General features: G+C 46.2%; 1 protein-coding gene across 1 annotated transcript in view; it reads left to right on the forward strand.

Moving 5' to 3' along the window:
* The window catches only part of Tnfrsf21 (TNF receptor superfamily member 21), a 74625-nt gene extending 59181 nt beyond the window's left edge, over window positions 1-15444 (forward strand). Inside the window, exons 5-6 of the mRNA XM_045156935.1 lie at window positions 12700-12928; window positions 14024-15444. Of these exons, the coding sequence (XP_045012870.1) occupies window positions 12700-12928; window positions 14024-14253 (459 nt within the window). The 3' untranslated portion in view covers window positions 14254-15444. The remainder of the gene's footprint in view (window positions 1-12699; window positions 12929-14023) is intronic.
* The last annotated feature ends 4899 nt before the right edge of the window (window positions 15445-20343 follow it).

Genomic DNA, 20343 nt, shown 5'->3' on the forward strand with positions numbered 1-20343 from the left:
TTGCTCCTTGGCCGTAGAAGTGAGTTTTTGTTTTTCATTTTCTCGTGGTCTGTCTCCTAGAAAATACGAGCTACTCTTGGGGCAGAAAGACCTGGGACCTACGATGTAAGCCAAACGCGTGTGTATCCAGCACCCGCTCTTTTCTCTGTCACTGTGGCACAAAGGGTCATTTGAGGACATGCTACTTAATCGCAGGGTGTGACTGTGGGCTCTGGGGAACTTCCAGGGTAGTGAGCGAAGAACATTACAGAGCCATTGCTGACATATGCAGACAGGTTTAGGGACATTTCCTGGTGCTGGCCACGGTGCACAAATGGAGCCATGTCTGAATAACCTTTAGATTTTTAATTTTGTTTATTTGCAAGCAGAGAGAGAGAGAAGAGAGACAGACAGAGAGAACGAGCATGCCAAGGCCTCTAGCCCCTGCAAACGAATTCCAGACACATGCTCCACCTTGCGCACCTGGCTTTACATGGGCACTGGGGTCCTTAGAATTTGCAGGTTAGCTCCTTACTGGCTAAGCCATCTTTCCAGCCCAGCCTTTAGATTTTTAATGACATTCGGGTCATGCCACTTACTGTCACATTCCAAAATTTCAGATGGGCATGGTGACTCAACAGACTGGGATGAGACAGGTCTATTGCTGAGAATTTGAGACCCGTCTGGGCCACATAGCAAGGTCCACATAGTGATACCCTGCCTCAAAAAAAACAACCAAATATCAACAAGAAAATCCATAAAGTTACATACAGTGAGTCAACCACGTGCTGTGGAGTCCCACCCGAGTGCGTGGCACTACGCCAAGAAGAGAGGTGTCCCTCTGTCTTTCAGGAGTCTCTTCCTGGGGTAAAGACATGTGAATAATTACGGCTCCGTATGAGGAGACGTTTCAGGAGGAATGTGCTGGAGGAATGCTAAGATAGCATCAGGAGGAATGATTGCTCAGGGCATCAACAGTGTGCAGAAAACTAGAACTGATACCTACTTGTGCTATTTTAGAAAAAGACCCAAGTTTCCTTCAAGATTGTACTTTGGCCTGTCCTGAGACATTCATGTCTGCTTCTGCGAGCAGCCCCATCTGCTGTTTTTGTTTTTCAAGGTAGGGTCTCCTAGCCCAGGCTGGCCTCGAACTCACAGCGATCCTCCTACTTCAGCATCTCGGGCACTGGGATTAAAGGTGTGTGCCACCATGCCCAGCTTCCATCTACTTTTTGGTTTTTCAAGGTAGGGTCTCACACTAGCCCTGGAATTCAGTATGTAGTCTCAGAGTGTCCTTGAACTCATGGTGATCCTCCTACCTCTGCCTCCTGTGTGGGATTAAAGGCATGTGTCACCACACCCGGCTCCATGTACTTCTTAAAAAATTTATTTATTAGAGAGACAGGGGACAAAGGGGCATGCCAGCCTCTCTAGTCTCTGCAAATGGACTCCAGATGCATGCGCCACCTTGTGCATCTGGCTTCACGTGGGTCCTGGGGAATCAAACGTGGGTCTGTGGGCTTTGCAGGCAAGCGCCTTAACCACTAAGCATCTCTCCACCCCTATTGTTTCATGCTAAAGGCTTCTCAAACCTTTGACTTCTCAATGATGCTTTCTCCACATCCTTGCTTGGCTCTACTCAGATGCAAGTTGTTCAGAAACTTTGAACTTGTCTCCAATATAAAAGTTGTCAGAACTTGTTTTTGTAGCCACTGCAAAGGAACTCCAGATAGATATACGTACCTGTGCATACATCTTTGTGTATCTGGCTTTATGTGGGTACTGGGGAATTGAACCTAGACTTTCAGGCACTGCAAGCCAGTGCTGTTAGCTACTGGGCATCTCTCCAGCCCTTGTTATTTATTTATTTGTTTAAACAGGGTCTCACTGTAACTCAGCAGGTCTCAAACTCACAGTGGTCGTCCTGTTCTCCTGAGTGCCAGGATTAAAGGGGTATGTTTACATGCCCGGCTGTGACTTTTTTGAATTAATTAATTTATTTATTAATTAATTTATTTATTTGTGCGGGTGTGTGCATGCCAGGGTTCCTTGTTACTGCAAATGAATGCATGTCCAGTTTTACACAGTAGCTTGGGACGTGAACACTGGCAATCGGGCTTTACAAGCGAGTGCCGTTTACCAGAGAAGCATCTCTCCAGCCCGATGACTTTTAACATACGCAGATTTCTAACCTCTAGGTCAAGAAGGTATTTTCTCTATGTAATTTTTTTTTTTTTTTTGGTTTGTTTTTTTGAGGTGTAGGGTCTCACTGTAGCCCAGGCCGACCTGGAATTCACTGTGTAGTCTCACGGTGGCCTCGAACTTACGGCGATCCTTTTACCTCTGCCTCCCGAGTGCTGAGACCAGAGGTGCGCGCCACCATGCCCAGCAAGAAGGTATTACATTTTTTTTGCGTCACGTGTCCATTGTTGGTGGGTGTTTAAATGCATCCCGCCCTCCTGGACGGTATCCGGCTGTACTTACTGAAGCGTACGCTCACGGACTCAGGATGCTTCGCACACTGCCACACGCACACGTAGTGTCACTTGTGATCGCAAAGAGCGGAGCCACACGGGGGCCTTTCACTCGAGCGCTACGTGGGCCGCAGAGCTTACACAGCAGAGCAAGACGCATTATCAGAGCCAGTGAGTCCACTTCGTCTGCCGATCTCACAGTGTGGGTGGAGAGTGTATGTTCCTACTGCTAGGGATCCCGAACGTATAGACTCTGCCCGGAAGAGTGTATAGGATATTTGTCCTCGTAGTTACGACCAGGAAAAGGGAACTTAGTGGTTGAGACCCCAAATCAGAGAGGTACCTTTAGGACTGAAACCATGTGTATTGTGATTGTAGCAGCATAAACTCAGTGAATTCATTAAAACAATCGTAATTTAGTATTTGCCAAGTTCAAAAACCTGACTAACATGGGTTGGAGAGATGGCTTAGCGGTTAAGCGCTTGCCTGTGAAGCCTAAGGACCCCAGTTCGAGGCTCAATTCCCCAGGACTCACGTCAGCCAGATGCACAAAAAGGGGCGAATGCATCTGGAATTCGTCTGCAGTGGCTGGAAGCCCTGGCACGCCCATTCTCTCTCTCTCTGCCTCTTTGTCTGTTGCTCTCAAATAAATAAATAAAAATAAACAAAAAAAAAACAAAAACCTGACTAACAAAGGTGAACTTGAACCTTCATGCCTGAAGGTGTTACTTTTTAAGAAATTGCTTTTTTAAAAAAGTTATAAATTATTAAGTTTATTTCGCGGGAAGTTGCAAACTGTGGGGTTTATTTAAGAGGAAAATCACAAAAAAATGTGGGGTTTAGAAAAACACATTCTCATATGGAAACATTGTATAGTTCACTTAAGAGAAGTTGGTTTTGGGGGAGAAACGAGTAGAGTCATAAGCATGTGGAGGCCAGAACTTAGATGTGTAGGGAGAGAGACTCCGAAAGAACGCACACGCCATCAGTCACGTGCCAAGAAATTGATTTCTGCGCTTCAGGCCTAAAGGCAAATTTTATTTATGTATGCATTTATTTATTGGTGAATAGCGTGTGTGTAGGTATGTTTGTATGAGTGTACAAGCATGTATGTGTGTGCCCATGTCTGTTGCTATGCACGTGGAAGCCAGAGGTTGATTTCTACCTTTTTTTTCTTTATTCTTTTTGTTTGTTTGTTTTTCAAGAGAGGGTCTCTCTCTAGCCCAGGGTGACCTGGAATTCACTACTATGTACTCTCATGGTGGCCTGAACTCACAGCATACACCACCACACCTGGCTCTGCCTTACTTTATTTTATTTTACTTTATTTTTGAGACAAGGTCTCATTGAACCTGGAGCTAGACTAGCTAGCAAGTGCCACCTCTGGCTTTTACATGGGCATTGAGGAGCCAAGCTCAGTTCTCCAGCTTATGTGACAGGCACCTTACCTGTTAAGCTATCTCCCCAGCCCCAGGCAAGCTTTAAAAATATTTGTACACCTTGTTTGAATTGTCCTAGGATCAGTGAAGGAAGCCTTTAATTGGCACCCAGCACACAGCTCCTTATGTTCTGATGGTGCCACGGCTTGGCAGTGTATTCTAAGATAAGTGGGTGGGTGCCTGCTCAGAACCAAGACATCCCCCCTCCACGAGGCTTACTTCCTCTTGCTGGGAACACCAGCCCCGTGAGTCAGCTCAGGGCATGGCGCAGCGTGGCGGTTGATGTCAGCAGCCTGGACAGCTTGCAGACACACGCCCTGGCAGCTGGGCACAGCACACCGTCCCTTCTCCTTCCTTCTGGAGCCAGCTGGTTCTTATCAGCCTTGGCAGCTCCGGTGGCTCCTTGTAGCCTGGGCCCTGCACACTTATTCAGGGCAAAAACGGATCATCCACATTTGGCGTCAGAAATCCACTTTGGGCCCTAGTTTGAAATGAACTCTTAGACATGCGCAGAATTCATTTCGCTTATTTATTATTTATTTCAGAAAGAGGCAGGGAGGGAGAGAAGGGGTGCACCAGGGCCTCTAGCCACTGCAAACAAGCTCCAGATGAATGCGCCACCTTGTGCATCTAGCGTTATGTGGGTATTGGGCAATCGAATCCTGGTCCTTAGGCTTTGGGGGCAAGTGTCTTAACTGCTGAACCAACTCTCCATCTCCATCACTCACTACACAGTTTTTTTTTAAATGTATATTTTTCTACCTAGTTTAGAGTTGAACTGGTATTTATTTTTATTTTTTTTAAAGGTTTTTTTTTTAAATTTATTTATTTGAGAGCGACAGACACAGAGAGAAAGACAGATAGAGGGAGAGAGAGAGAATGGGCGCGCCAGGGCTTCCAGCCTCTGCAAACGAACTCCAGACGCGTGCGCCCCCTTGTGCATCTGGCTAACGTGGGACCTGGGGAACCGAGCCTCGAACCGGGGTCCTTAGGCTTCACAGGCAAGCGCTTAACCGCTAAGCCATCTCTCCAGCCCCTGAACTGGTATTTTTTTTTATGAGAAAGAGAGAGAATCAGTACACCACAGGGCCTCCAGCCATTGCAGCTGAAATCCAGACACGTCTGTCACCTTGTGCATCTGGCTTATGTGGGATCTGGGGCGTTGAACATGGGTCCTTAGGCTTCTCAGGCAAGCACCTTAACCACTAAGCCATCTCTCGAACCCACTACACCATTTTAAGACTGCATCTGGAACAAAATCCTCTGATGACCATAGACTTAAACCAATGTAGGGCGGTTGGAGGTGTCTTTTTAAATCATCCCCTGGTGCTTTCTGGCATTAGGTTAATGCTAAATTCTCTGTGGTGGTGGGAGAGTTCATGTTGGAGGAGACTTTTATTTTGTGTGGGTCCTCGCCGAGTGCTCACTCCTCTGTGGTCTGCTTGGGGGTTCCCAGGTCGCTGAGCGAGCATCTCGGCTTGTGTTCTTTCTGCTTCCATCCATGGCCTTCCGTGACCCCAGAGACAGCTCGACAAGGGAGCGCCCTCTGCTAATTGGCAATTTGAACTGAAGCCTTAGCACTCCTTATGCAATGAGTATACCTTCTTGCATAGCTTCTGAAGTCTGCGCAGGCTGGGAGGGCAAGGAAGAAGAGAAGTAGCAAAAGAAGGCTTTGGATTAACATTTCAAGAAAGTCGGGGGAATCTTTGTCTTACAGTTATCTCACCCTTAACCCTTTTTAGTTTTTTTTTTCCATTTTAAAAAGTTGTTGCTGCTGTTGTGTGTGTGTGATGCATATGTATGGGCATTCCAGGGTCCCTGGCTGCTGCAAATGAATGCCTGTCCAGCTTTACATGGGCTGCTGGGGAACCGAACCCAGGCCAGCAGGATTTACAAGCAAGTGCCTTCAACCACGAACTATCTTCCCCACCCTTCATGAGATTTTGTTTTTGTTTTTTGAACACTTTATTCATTTATTTATTTGCAAGCAGAAGGAGATAGAAAAGAGACAGGGAGAATGGGTATACCAGGGCCTCTAGCTGCTCCAAACAAACTCCAGCTGCATGTGCCACTTTGTGCATTTGGCTTTACGTGGGTCCTGGAGAATTGAACTCCACTCATTAGGCTTTGCAGGCAAGTGCCTTAACCACTAAGCCATCGCTCCGGCCCTAAACTTTTTTGTTGTTGTTGATTCGGATTTATTTATTCATTTGTGTGTGTGTGTGTAATCAGGTTGATAACCCTTACAGTCTGAGTTCTCATTGACATCTGAAATTGTGGGACATGTGGATTTGGGTACTCATTTGTGATCTCAGTTCCTGTTCAGACACCAAGAACTATTTGTGCCAAAGAGAATAGAGTTTTTTTTTCTTTTTTCCTGAGCCCAAGCTGAGGTTCCTATGTAAACCTGTAGATGTCTGAAATCTAGTTTGCTCTTCATTATATGAGCAGCTGGGACAACAGCCTGAGATAATATCTTAATCCCTACATAGTTGTAACTTTATATGTATTTGTGGTTGTGATTCCTTTGAGATAAACTTTTAGTGGAAATTCAGTTTGTTTGTTTTCTTAACTGGTTGGTCACTGGTCTGCTGGGATTTGAGATATTTTCAAATAGATGACAAAATGATTGATCTCAGTCGAAGTGTCCGGTATTTGCAGAATTCCTCGTTATTTAATCTCTGGGTAGTCGTCCGGCTGCTGTGAGGCCACTATTGAGTTCAGAAGCCTCACCGCCCTTTACTCCTGCCTGAAGGACCAGCGCAACTTCTTGTGATCATGCAGTTGCTTGTCAACCAGTTTCCAAAGTTCAGCTGCTCTCCACACCGCCCTGGAGTCCAGTTTACCCTTTTGAGATAAGGTCTCTCCTTGGCCTGGAGCTCAGCAAGTAGGCTAGACAAGTTGGCTAGCAAGCCCCAGGCACCTTTGCCTCCACCTTGCCTGTCAGTGCTGGGATTACAGGCATGCAAACTCACGTAGCATTTTTACATTGCTTCTGTGGATCAAACTCAGGTCCTTGTGCTTTCGAAGCAAGCACTTGACTGAGCTATCTCCCCAGCCTGCAAATGACTCATTTTTTTTTCATTGGCAACTGCCATAATTGTAAACACTATTGTAAACACTATTCCAATGGTAATTCCCTCCCTTCCCCCACCTTCCCCTTTGAAACTCCACTCTCCATCATATCCCCTTCCCCTCTCAATCAGTCTCTCTTTTATTTTGATGTCATCATCTTTTCCTCCTCTTATGATGGTCTTGTGTAGGTAGTGTCAGGCACTGTGAGGTCATGGATATCCAGGCCATTTTGTGTCTGGAGGAGCACGTTGTAAGGAGTCCTACCCTTCCTTTGGCTCTTACATTCTTTCCGCCACCTCTTCTGCAATGGACCTTGAGCCTTAGAAGGTGTGATCGAGACATTGCAGTGCTGAGCACTCCTCTGTCACTTCTTCTCAGCACCATGGTGCCTTCTGATGACTCATTTTTTAAAGTCCTGTCTTGTTTACTGGATCTGGGTGACAAGCTGGTCAACTCATATAGAATAGCTATTGGTTTCAGTTGATTTTCACAAACGTAGAAGAACATTTCCTTCTGCCTAAGTATTAGATAAAAGTCGAGCTGTAAAGTTGGCTCGGCTCTTGGTAAGGGACCCATTATCTCCCTAGCACTTTGGAGTAATAAACATCTGGAATTTGTACAATAGATCAAAGCCCTTGTCCAGAATCTAGTTAGGTTGGCAGGGTGGCTTTTGCGTGTCTGAAGCTTTCATATAGAGTCCAGCAGGCAGCTCTGGCACCATCCTTGGGGAAAGGGCATGGTGGCATCCAGCTGGGTAGTGCCAGGAGTCAAGGAATTTAGTTGCACCATGTTTGTAAGCTAGCAAGGAACATACATGCTATGTAAGTAATGCTTCATTTCAGTGGTCCACGGCCGCCTTGATGTTAACTCATCTTATAAAAACAGATTGTGTAGCCTCAGGGAGATTGTGGTTCGGTGCTAATTGAAACTAACTTGGTTAGGCTGGAGAGATTGCTCAGCTGTTAAGGCACTTACCTGTAAAGCCTAAAGACCTGACTTTGACTCCCCAGTACCCACATAAAGCCAGATGCACAAAGATTGTGCAGCTGGAGTGCCTTTGGGGTGGCTACTGTCTGTCTATCTGTCTCTCTGTTTGCTCATAAATGATTTTTTTTTTTTAAGAAAGCAACGAAATTGGTCCAGGTAACTTGGGAAGGAGAAGAGGATTTGAGTGTGGGGAGGGTGGGGCTTAAAGAGAACGAAAGCGCAGCAGTAGTAAAGTGAGAGGAAATAAGACATTATTTGAATGAAGGCAACTTAGCCCGAATGACCTTGGGAAACCTCTTAGTTTACAAATAAGGAAGCAGGCCTGGTGAGGGAAGTGGGTTGTTTGAAGACCACACAGGTAGTTAATGATACGTTTCCTTTCTAACTTTGCAGTGATTGGGGGTGGGGTACTTTTTTTTTCCATGACTTTGATTTTGGGGGGTGGGACTTAACTATAAGGAGCAAGAAATACAAGCCGGGCATGGTGGCACACGCCTTTAATCCCAGCCGTGAGTTCGAGGCCACCCTGAGACTACATAGTGAATTCCAGATCAGCGAGACCCTACCTTGAAAAACCAAAAAAAAGAAAAGGAAAGAAAAAGAAATTGTGTGGATATTGGACAGTTGATCAGGCTTTGCAAGCAAGTGCTGAGCCATATCTCCTGCTCAGCGGTTGTTTTAAAAATATTTTTATTTATTCATTTGACAGAGAAAGAGGGAGGGGGAGAGAGAGAATGGGTGTGTCAGGGACTCCAGACACGATCACCCCTTGTGCATCTGGCTAACATGGGTCCTGGGGAATCGAACCTGGGGCCTTTGGCTTTGCAGGCATATGCCTTAACGGCTAAGCCATCTCACCAGCTCTTAGTAATTTTTCTTAATGGGGAAAATATAAGGAACTTTGAGACAGATTTAGAAGGCAATCAGCTACAGTTGCACAAAGAATAAGGTTCTGGGCTGGAGAGGTGGCTCACCAATTAAGGTGCTTTCCTGAAAAGTCTAATGACCCTGGTTTGATTCCCCAGAACCCACATAAAGCCAGGTGCACAAAGTAGTGCTGCGTCTGGAGTTTGTTTACAGTGGCTAGATGCTCTGGCATGGCCCATTCTCTCTCTGTTTCCTTGCAAACAAACAAATATGTGTGTGTGTGTGTGTGTGTGTGTGTGTGTGTGTGTATTTGTTTTTTCAAGGTAGGGTCTCACTCTAGCCTAGGCTGACCTGGAATTCACCATGTAGTCTCAGGGTGGCCTTGAACTCACGGAAATCCTCCTACCTCTGCCTCCCCAGTACTTAAAGGCATGCGCCACCACACCCGGCTAAAACTTTTTTTTTTTTTTAAGAGTGAGGTTTATCTACTTAGTAACTGAGAGGATTTCTGGAAAGGTGATTGTCAGGTGGTCTCTGGATTGTTAGCTGTGCTTGGTATGCCATTCATAGGGGCATTTTCCTAATTATTTGACTTGTTAATTACAGCAGCACATCAGCTCAGTACCTTGTCCAAATTAGGCTGGCAGTCATGTTCTTATTTTTTTACTGATAGAACCTCCTGGCCAAATTGACGGGGAAGTTAAAAGATTTAAAGTTCAAATGTGTTCAGGAAATGGGTAGGAGGGTTGAACTTCTCTGTTGGTGTGTGTTTGTGGGTGGAAAGTTCTTTTTATAGCGATAACAGTGCCCTGTAGTGATGGGCCACGTCCTCCAGTGCAGTATCTCTGAGAACTAGAATGTTTACAAGGGCTCATTACCTGTTGAAGAGATTTGAAATATATATATATGTGGAGGGAGGGACTGGGGAGATGGCTCAGTGAATGCTTGCTGTGGAAGAATGACATCCTGGGTTCAGATCCCCAGCACCCACCTAGAAAGCCAGGTATGCTGTTGCCAGCACTGGGGAAGCCCTCTCGAGATTTACTGGCTAGTCAGTGAGCATCAGGTTCAGTGAGAGGCTCTGTCTCAAAAATAAGATGGAGAAGGCTGGAGAGACGGCTCAGCAGTTAAGGGCGCTATTTGCCAAACCCGTTGACCTAGGTTTTATTCCCCAGTACCCATGTAAAGCTAGATGCCCAAAGAGGCAAGAAAGAGGCCCTGGCATGTGTTCACTTGCCCACTTGTGCTCTCTCTAATAAATAAGTAACTAAGTAAGAAAGTAAAAATAAGGTGGAGAGTAATTAAGGAAGACACCCTAAGTTTATCCTGCAGCCCCCAAATGCGCGTGCGCCCGCACACAAAGAAGCACATTGGCATGAATTGTCACATGCGTTTTCAGGGAAGTGGAGCCTACGCCTATTGAAGTCAGACTTTTAAAAGTCCACACCTAACTTGCATCTGGGGACCAGAAGTTACCTGCGGTAACAGTGCCAAAGTGTACACTGGCATGTGTGTGGATGAGATTCCCAGGAATGGCTGGGGAATGTTAGGTGTGTAAACGGCTGGGTATGGGCTGTAATCCATGGCCTTGGCAATCTGCAGTGAGTCACAAGACCTCCTCAGGTACCGAAAGTTACAAACGAGACAGGTGTGTTTACCTTGTGCCTTATCTAACCTCTAGTGATGTTTGGAGATGAGTGTGCAGTGTTTTGTTGGCTGAGGAGCTTGAAAGCAATTTGCCTGAAGTATGGGGGTGAAGGGGGGGTTCTTGGCATGGAAGTACAGTCCTCCCCTGTGTGATGGTCACTTGCTTTCCATCCAGGCCAGGATAGCCAACTAAAAAAAATAAATAAAAATGTCAATGAGCTAGGAGATGCCATAAGGACCTGCTTAAGTTATTAAGTGTTTCCTTTTTTTAAAAAAATTACTATCTTTAAAATTTTGCCTAGTATGATGGCGCACACCTTTAATCCCAGTGCTCAGGAGGCAGAGGTAGGAGGATTGCTGTGAGTTCAAGGCCACCCTGAGACTACACAGTGAATTCTAGGTCAGCTAGGGTGCGAGTGAAAAAAAAAATGTGTGTGTGTGTGTGTGTGTGTGTGTGCATATATATTAACATATATAATTTATTCGCAAGGAGAGGATGAGAGAATATGGCACAATAGGGCCTCTTGCTCCTGCTGACAAACTTCAGACACACGTGCCGTCTTGTGCATCTGGCTTTACACAAGTACTGTGGAATTGAACCCAGGCTATCACTGGCCTTCTCAAGGGAGCTGTGTGTCCCCTGGGCCTTGGTCATTTCTAAGAAGGACCTGTGCCCTGTTGCTTTCCCCCATATCCACTGTGCCCCCCTCCCTTGTCTGCAGTCAGACCCCCTGGCCACGGTAGAAGTGTCCTGTCACATCTTCCCATTAATTACCTCCGCGACACCCATCCTCGCAGGGCAGCCAGGCAGCAGCCTGAGTGTCCAGGAGAAGACTAGCTTCGTGGTGTCGCCGACCTCTCTGGGGCTGGGTCGGTTCCTGCCTGGCTGCCCTCCCCCTCCTCCCAGCTTTCTCTCCTGTGGTGGGACAGTCTCCTTTGAACTCTGTCACCTCCCTGCTGGACCTACTTACTGAAGGAGTGAGTCACTCAACATCTCCAGGCCTTCATTTTCCACCTGTGTGGGAGGGTGTCTTCCTTCGAACTGTAGTGACGAAAGGCCACAAACTGGATGGCCTAAACCATGGAAATTTATGTTCTCACCATTCTAGAGCCAGGGAGTCTGGGGACAACGTTGGTGTCTCCTGAGGTCTCGCCCCCTGGTTGGTAGGTCGTGGTTTTAGAGTCCTCCCTCTGTGCGTCCCACTCTTTTTAATTAAGGATACCAGTGATACTGGATTAGGGCCCGCCCTAATGGGCTCATTTTTTCCTAGCTTCTTTAAAGACCCTATCTCTGAATAGTCAGTTTGGAGTGCTGGAGAGTTGGGATCACTGTGAGTTCGAGGCCAGCCTGAGCTAGAGAGTGAGACCCTTCCTTGGTGGGGTGGAGAGACAACCCCAAAAAGAGTATGTTGTATCTAGCAAGAATACAAGTATAACTAAGAAATACATAAAAATAAAGGAATTCAAAAGTCTTAATGGAAGGCTGGAGAGGTGGCTCAGTGATTAAGGCACTTGCCTGCAATGCCTAAGAACCAGGGTTCAATTCCCCAGTACCCACATAAAGCCAGATGCACAGTGACACATGCATTTGGAATTCGTTTGTAACAGCTGGAGGCCCTGGCATACCCATTCTGTCTCTCTTCTCATTACTTCTGCTTGCAAATAAATAAATAAAATTATCTTAGGGTCGTAGGCATGACTCAGTGAGTAAGACCTATCTATCTCTCTATCTACCTACATACCTATCTATATCTGGCTATGTCTCTCAAATAAATGAAGTTTTTTTCAAGGTAGGATCTCACTGTAGCCCAGGCTGGCCTGGAATTCACTTTGTCTCCTCAGGGTGGCCTTGAACTCACGGTGATTCTCCTACCTCTGCCTCCCGAGTGCTGGGATTAAAGGCGTGCACCACCATACCTGGCTTATATTTTTAAACTTTTAAAAATATTCATTTGTTTGGCTGGGCATGGTGGTGCACGCCTTTAATCCCAGCACTCGGGAGGCAGAGGTAGGAGGTTTGCTGAGAATTCGAGGCCACCCTGAGATGACATAGTAAATTCCTGGTGAGCCTGAGCTAGAATAAGACCCTACCTGAAACAACCAAAAAAAAAAATGTATATAGATAATAGAGAGATATGGTATTAATGGAACAAAAAAGTGTCTCAGGGTTTAATTCATTGTATTCCTATATTATTTTTGATGAATACAATGTGTTTTTTTCCTTCCCACAGTTGGAAACCGACAAGTTGGCTCTCCCCATGAGCCCTAGTCCACTTAGTCCGAGCCCCATCCCGAGTCCCAACATGAAACTTGAGAATTCCACTCTCCTGACCGTGGAGCCCTCCCCGCTGGACAAGAACAAGGGCTTCTTCGTGGACGAGTCGGAGCCCCTCCTGCGCTGCGACTCGACGTCCAGTGGCTCCTCGGCGCTGAGCAGAAACGGCTCCTTTATTACCAAAGGTACTAGCCTCAGATCGGGGTACCCCCCCCCCCCGTGGCTCCGCAGTCCAGTTGTAGCTGAGCCATTTGAATGACCTATCCAGAAAGACTTGTCCTACACTCTACCACGAAACTGGCCTCTGGGAAACCGCGTCGTGGGTTAATGTGGCATACCTAGAGAATCTTTATTGCCTCAGCTACCTGGAGAGACCTGGCTCTGAAACATACCGGTCACCCTTGGTGCTCATGTTGCTGCTATCAGATGTGTGTTTCAGGGATGTCTGATAAAATGTAGTCTGGCAGGTTTGGGGAGATTATTTACAATTGCTCAATCTAAGGATTTAAAATATAATTTAGTTTGACAGTAACAGCTACCATCCTACTGACTCAAATTGACCCTAACATTCACTCTAAGCTACATTGCAAAGAATGGATTTTTGTTTGGTTTTGGTTTTTATAAGGTAGGGTCTCACTCTAGCCCAGGCTGACCTGGAATTCACCATGTCGTCTCAGGGTGGCCTCGAACTCACAGCCATCCACCTACACTCCGCCTCCAGAGTGTTGGGATTAAAGACAAGTGCCACGCCAGCCCAATTTGTCACTTTTGACTGTGGTTTTTGTTTTTTCCGAGGTAGGGTCTCACGCCAGCTCAGGCTGACCTGGAATTTACTCTGTAGTCTCAGGTTGGCCTTGAACTCACGGTGATCCTCCCAACCTCTGCATTCCTGAGTGCTGGGAATAAAGGTGCGTGCCACCACGCCTGGCATATCTATCTCTGTTTTGCTTTTTGGCATTTTGTTTGTTTGTTTTTGTTGAAAGACAAGGTCTGGCTGGTCTGGAACTTGGTGTAGCCTCGGCTGACCTTTGAACTCTCGATCTTCCTGCGCCCATCATCCCCCAAGTGCTAGAATTGCAGGCTTCCACCCCCAGGCCCAGCTCCTTCGTGCAGATCCTGTTTGTTACCTTGTGTGCAATGCAATGTATTTTAAAAGTGCCGGAACGTCACAGGAGCTTGGAGTTTGGAGGGAGACTAGGCTGGGAGAGCAGGTAACCCTTCCCCTGCCAATACAATTGCTTTCACACGTCTCCTTCCTTTCTTCCCCCTCTTCCTTGCAGAAAAGAAGGACACGGTGTTGCGGCAGGTCCGCCTGGACCCATGTGACTTGCAGCCCATCTTTGATGACATGCTGCACGTTCTCAATCCCGAGGAGCTCCGGGCCATTGAAGAGATTCCCCAGGCCGAGGACAAGCTGGACCGGCTGTTTGAGATTATTGGAGTCAAGAGCCAGGAAGCCAGCCAGACCCTCCTGGACTCGGTGTACAGCCATCTTCCCGACCTCTTGTAGGGCACGGGACACTGCATCATTCTGGAAATGGACTTAGTGGCAGGGTGTGTGGGCTTTGTTTTTTTTTTTTTTTTTTTTAATTTTTTTCAGACTTTTTGTTTTTAGGTGTGTGTGTATGTATGTGTTTAACAGAGTATATGCCTTGTGGGGTTTCTCTCTTTTTCCTTTCTTCTTGTCCTACGGGAAAGCTAATATATATACACCTTTCCAGGGTATAACTGTTGCAAAATACCCACCACTGAAGTTTTTAAGTTCCATGTTTTCTCTCCATTTTTGCCTTCTTACATATTTTCAGAATTGTTCTGTGCACTTTAACCTACTGTAAATGCAGTGTGGCTTTTCCTACGCACTGGATTTCGAGACTTAACTTCTTAGAAGTGTCATGGCATCTTGTGAATTCTATAAGCAGGCATAAAAGTCTTTGAACAGCTACGCCTACCTTTTTTTTGTTTCATTAAAAGAACAACTGTGATTACTATTTGTATTATTATTTGGCCTTTACAAGTGTTCTTAAGGATTAAGACATCCAAGAGCCTACTGAGTGACTGTAACACAGCTGGACTTCTGAGTTATCTTTGGAATGTCGTGTACCGATCCTATCCACGGCTGAAACCTGACCGCACTATTACTGGGCACACGTGTGGTCTTCGCCTGGACACTGTAGAGTGCTTCATGGCTTGTGCTTCTCTTAATGCTAATCTGCTCTGGGCTGGAGAAACGAAGTCCTCAAGCCATCAGGACTTGCTACTTCAGTGTGGCTTGACAACTAGGCCACCAAAGAACTTGAACCTCATCTGTTAGGGACTGAGCTATTCCAGAACACTCCGCTGCACTTTGGAACGTCAACACTGAGTGCCTGTGGCACCTTTTCCATAGAAAATTTGCCCGGCTTTGCTTTCAATGATGTCTTTGTTTTGATATACACATAGTCTATAGGTCCAGTCTGCCCTCCAAGCCTTGCTGGGGTTTCCTTCATCATTCAATCACTTTAATTAAAAAAATGGCTGCAGCTCTAAGAACTCTTGTCTGATATATTTGCAACTATGCTCCCATTTATAAACCTACCCTCTGATGCAAAGGTTGTGTGGACTCCCTTTGTGTGAGTGGGATTGGTGGGTAGTGATGAGGAACTGATATCAGAGAAATGCCTTCAAGTGTACTAATTTATTAATAAATATTAGGTGTTTGTTACTTGAGTTGTTTGCGTGTATTTAATCCCTTAACCTTCTTGCCTTGTGTGGGCTCAAATTATAAAACCCCATAGTCTGTTAGAAAAAATCTAAAATCCTCAGCCTGCCCAATTTGGAAATCCTGCACATTAGAAAAGCTTCTGTTGGGGCTGGAGAGATGGCTCCATGGTTAAAAGTACTTGCTTACAAAGCCTGAAGACCTGGGTTCAATTCCCCAGGAGCCATGTAAAGCCAGATGCACAAAGTGGCACATGTATCTGGAGTTGTTTTGTTTTTGTTTTGTAGTAGCAAGAGGCCCTGGCATACTCATATTCTCTCTCTCTCTTACAAATAAGTTTTGTTTTGTTTTTTTTTAAAGATTTTTGTTGTTGTTTTTGTTTTTCAAGGTAGGATCTCACTCTATCTCAGGCTGACTTGGAATTCACTATGTAGTCTCAGGCTGGCCTCAAATTCACAGCGATCCGCCTACCTCTGTCTCCCAAGTGCTGGAATTAAAGGCAATAATTTTTTTTTTTTTTTAAGTTTCTATCTATAAAGGTTCACAGCAAAGGACTCTGGTGAAGATTTTCAAGCATTTCCTAGTCTTTTGAATTAAACGTTAGGCTCTTGTTTCCTCCAAGTAATTTGTCACTCATGGGCATATCTGTATATCACAGGCTGCTAGGTGAAGGCTTGTTGTCCCAGAATAACTCCAGAGAGCTTTTGTATCATCGAGGCACGGTGAGGTCTTACGCTGATGGGATGTGCCACGTTGCAAGTCCCTCTGGGGACCCTGGTGCAACAGAATTTCAGTGAGCAGACTTTGGCAGTTTTAAGTTCCTCTTTCAGTGAGAAACTGGAAGTGGCTGCCCTGCCCTGTCTAAAGCATCGAACAGTTGCGACACTGAACGGTTCCTCAGATTCCACGCTTGTCCCTGTGACTGGGCTTTGGTGAATCGTCCCAGCATGTGGACTTACTGGCTGTCACACCAGTTTCTCTTCCTTTTGCTGATGCCTGACAGGAACTGTGTCACGAAAGAAGAAGAAAAACATCAAGCTAGAACAGACCAGTGGTGGTAGAGACAGATTTTGTTTTATAGAGGATTTTAGGACCATCTGATGTTTTATATGGGAGTGGAAAACATAACGAATGGGGGAATGAAAAATTGAGTATCGTGGTTGTTTATAGATTATTAGTAAATTGGGGTTGCTTTTGTTAATAGCCCAAGTTAATGGTTTTATTGTTTTGTTTTTACCTATTTGAGACAGAAAGAGGCAGGTGTAATGGAACACACCTTTAATTCCAGCACTCAGGAGGCAGAGGTAGGAGGACTGCTCTGAGTTTGAGGTTAGCCTGAGACGACATAGTGAATTCCAGGTCAGCCTGGGCTAGAGACCTACCTTGGGGGGGGAAAAAAAGTAAAGAATGGCAGAATGGGTGAACCAGGGACTCTTGCTACTGCCTACAAAATCCAGACATATTCACTACTTTGTGCATCTGGCTTTATGTGTGGCCAATAGGCATTTCAAGAAAGCCCATTTAACTGCTGAGTCATCTCTCCAACCTGACAATTTCATATTTTAAAAATGCTTTTTTTTAAAAAAAAAAAGAAAAAAGAATGTATTTTGTTATTTATAAGAAGACGGAAAAGGGCATGCTAGGACCTTGTACTGCTGCAGACAAGACCAGACACAGTCACCATTCTGTGGATCTGGCTTTACATGGGCACTGGGGAATTGAACTTGGGCTGGTAGGCCTTTTTAAAGCAAGCACCCTTAACGACTGAGTCATCTCCCCAGCCCCAAAAGTGCTTTTTTGTTATTGAGTCCTTCACAGCCATCCTATAAAACAACATTCTATTATTGTGCCCTCTTTACAGAGGACCATAATAGGCATATAATGCTAAGTAAAAATGAGCAAAAAGATCACTTTACAGGAGGAAGATGTATTTTGGTTTTCAAGACGTTAGTCCATAGGCAGCTGTGGTAAGGCAGAAATGTGGTAAGACATGGAAAAGAAAAGTCACTCAGCTTGTGGTGACCAAGAAGCACATGGAGACACAGGAAGGGTCTTGGAATAGGATAAATCCTTCCAAGTCTCACCCCTAGTGACCTATTTCTTCTACCTAATAGCCCATCCAGCTATGAAATGGATTGATCCATTGGTGAAGTTAGAGCCCTCACAGACACGTCTGATGGCACCACCATCCCAGGCCTAGGGAGGCAGGGGAAGAGGATCACTATGAATTCAAGGCCACCCTGAGACGACATAGCGAACTCCAGGTCAGCCTGGGCTAAAGTGAGACTGATCCTACTTTGGGGGGAAAAAACAGACAAAACAAAAGCCACCAGCTAAGGACAAAACCTTCCTCAGGTAAGCCTGTGTGGTAGAGGGGAAGACACATCATATCTAAGGCATACCACTAACAAACTTGCTTGTGGCTTCATAACCAAGTTAACAAAGAGCAGACTTGAATCTAGATTGTGGGGGGAGTTGATCTTAATCCAAGACAGTTCTTGGTAAGACTAGCAGCCAGCCAGATAGCCGTTTTCATCTGCAACAGGCCAAGATCCCAGTGATGAAATTTATCTGGGTCACAAGTAAAGCCTTGCAGTTGGTGAACTTGCAGTGTGCAACATACTGTGCAAGGAAGAGTGAGGTGGTATGTTGATGTTCTGAGGAAAAAGAACGAACATACATGTTTGTGGCTAAGTAGAAAGCTTAGTACTGAGCTGACGTGATGCACAACTTTTCTAGAAAGAAAACAGTCTCAGGCTGGAGAGATGTCTCAGTGGTTAAGGCTCTTGCCTGCAAAACCCAATGACCCTGGTTCGATTTCCTAGTACCTATGTACAGCCAGATGCCCAAAGTGGCACACGCATCTGGAGTTCATTTGCAGTGGCTGGAAGCCCTGGGGCACCCATTCTCTCTCTCTTTTATCTCTATCTCTCTCTGCTTGCAAATAAATGAATGAAATATTTAAAAAAAAAGAAGGAAAAGAAAACAAGCTGGGCCTGGTGGCGCATGCCTTTAATCCCAGCACTTGGGAGGCAGAGGCAGGAGGATCGCTGTGAGTTCAAGACCACCCTGAGACTCCATAGTGAATTCCAGGTCAGCTTGCGCTAGAGGGAGATGCTACCTCAAAAGAAAAAGGAAAAAGAAAGAAGAAAGGAAGGAAGGGAGAAAAGAAAGGGGGAGGGAGGAAGAAAGGAAGAAAAAAGAACGAAAAGCAGTCCCTCCTTTACATTATTTAAGTACACAGGGCCAGGTGTGCTAACACACACCTGTGATCCCAGCTCTCAGGCGCTTCACGAGTTCTGTTACTGTTACGTGTCCCAGAGCGCTCTCTCTTCCCTGTGACCTGGTCAGGCTAGCCCTGGGACTCCGGACCGCTGCCCGGTGTGGTGAGTGGGGGTACCTTTGGGCTAAGCTCTCCCTGGCCCCCACGTCCAGCCTCCACCACTGCTTACCACCCAAGGCCGCTCCCCCGCAGACCAGGTTCCTCACCCTCTCCCCGACACACACACACTTTGCTCGTCCACTCCTGGTGCACGCAGCCCCCATTTTCTCCTTCCTCTCCATCCTTCTTTCTCTCTCACTTCCTCTCTCTGCCCCTCTCTGTCTCCCCCATATAATGTCAAGGAACTGTCCATCCTGGTCCTCCATTGTGACCCCACCCCCACAAAAACCTAACAAGTTCAAAGCTGGCCTGGGATACTGAGAGATATGGTCTCAGGAAAAAAAAAAAAAAGACATGAAAGGAGAGATGGCTTAGTGGTTAAGGCGTTTGGCTGCAAAGCCAAAGGATCGCAGTTCGACTTGGCAGGACCCATGTAAGCCAGGTGCACGAGGGGGGGGGCACATGCATCTGGAGTTCATTTGCAGTGGCTGGAGGCTCTGGCGTGCCTATTCTCTCCCTCCCTCTTTCTCTCTCTAAAATAAATAAATAAAACATATATTTTAAAAATACATGAAAGAGGTTGGAGAGATAGCTTAGTAGTTAAGCCTAAGGACCTAGGTTCATTTCTCCAGGTCCCACATAAGCCAGATGCACAAGGTGGCGCATGCGTCTGGAGTTCGTTTGCAGTGGCTAGAAGTGCTGATGCACGTCCATTTTCTCTCTCTCTCTTTTTCTCTCCTCTCTGTCTCAAGTAAATAAAATTAGAGCTGGGCGTGGTGGCGCACACCTTTAATCCCAGCACTCGGGAGGCAGAGGTAGGAGGATTGCTGTGAGTTCAAGGCCACACCCTGAAACTACATAGTGAGTTCCAGGTCAGCCTGGCCTACAGTGAAACTACCTCGAAAAACCAAAAATAAATAAAAAATAAAAATAAATCTATGAGCGAGACTGGGGATGTAGCTCAGTAGGTGGGGTGTTTGCCTAGCACACAGGAACCCTGGGTTTGATCCTCAGCGTGGTGTGAACCTGGTGCCGCGCCATAAGGCCTGGGAGAAGGCCACGGGAGGATCCGAAGTTCAGTGTCATCCTTGACTCCGTAGGGAGTTTGAGGCTAGCCGGCGCTAGAGACCTGGCCAGCCTCCCCTTCCCCGGTCGCCAAAGCTAGCGCCCTCTTCCCCGGCTTGGGCTGCCTTCCTTGAAGGACAGCGGCTCATCTGAACACTGAGAGTTTGAGGCACAGTGGAGCGGGGAAGAGGGGGATAGCTGGAAGAGTAAGAAATGAAAGTAGGAACAACTCGGGAGACCTGCTGCAGATCTCGCAGGCAGGGAAGAGACTAGCTTCGGTAATTTGAAGGGCTGAGGAAGAGACAATTTATTTTTCTTTAGAGAATACCGCACTTTCCTCCAGGCTAAATTCAATTAGCTCAGGCTGCTTTTCAAGGGGAGAATGCTCCCTACTGTAAGACGCTGGACAGGCATCGGCGGCTTTCAAGATTTCATGTAAATAAGAGTCACCCAGC

The sequence above is a fragment of the Jaculus jaculus genome, chromosome 8, assembly GCF_020740685.1.
Source record: "Jaculus jaculus isolate mJacJac1 chromosome 8, mJacJac1.mat.Y.cur, whole genome shotgun sequence".
In the NCBI taxonomy this organism is placed as follows: domain Eukaryota; kingdom Metazoa; phylum Chordata; class Mammalia; order Rodentia; family Dipodidae; genus Jaculus; species Jaculus jaculus.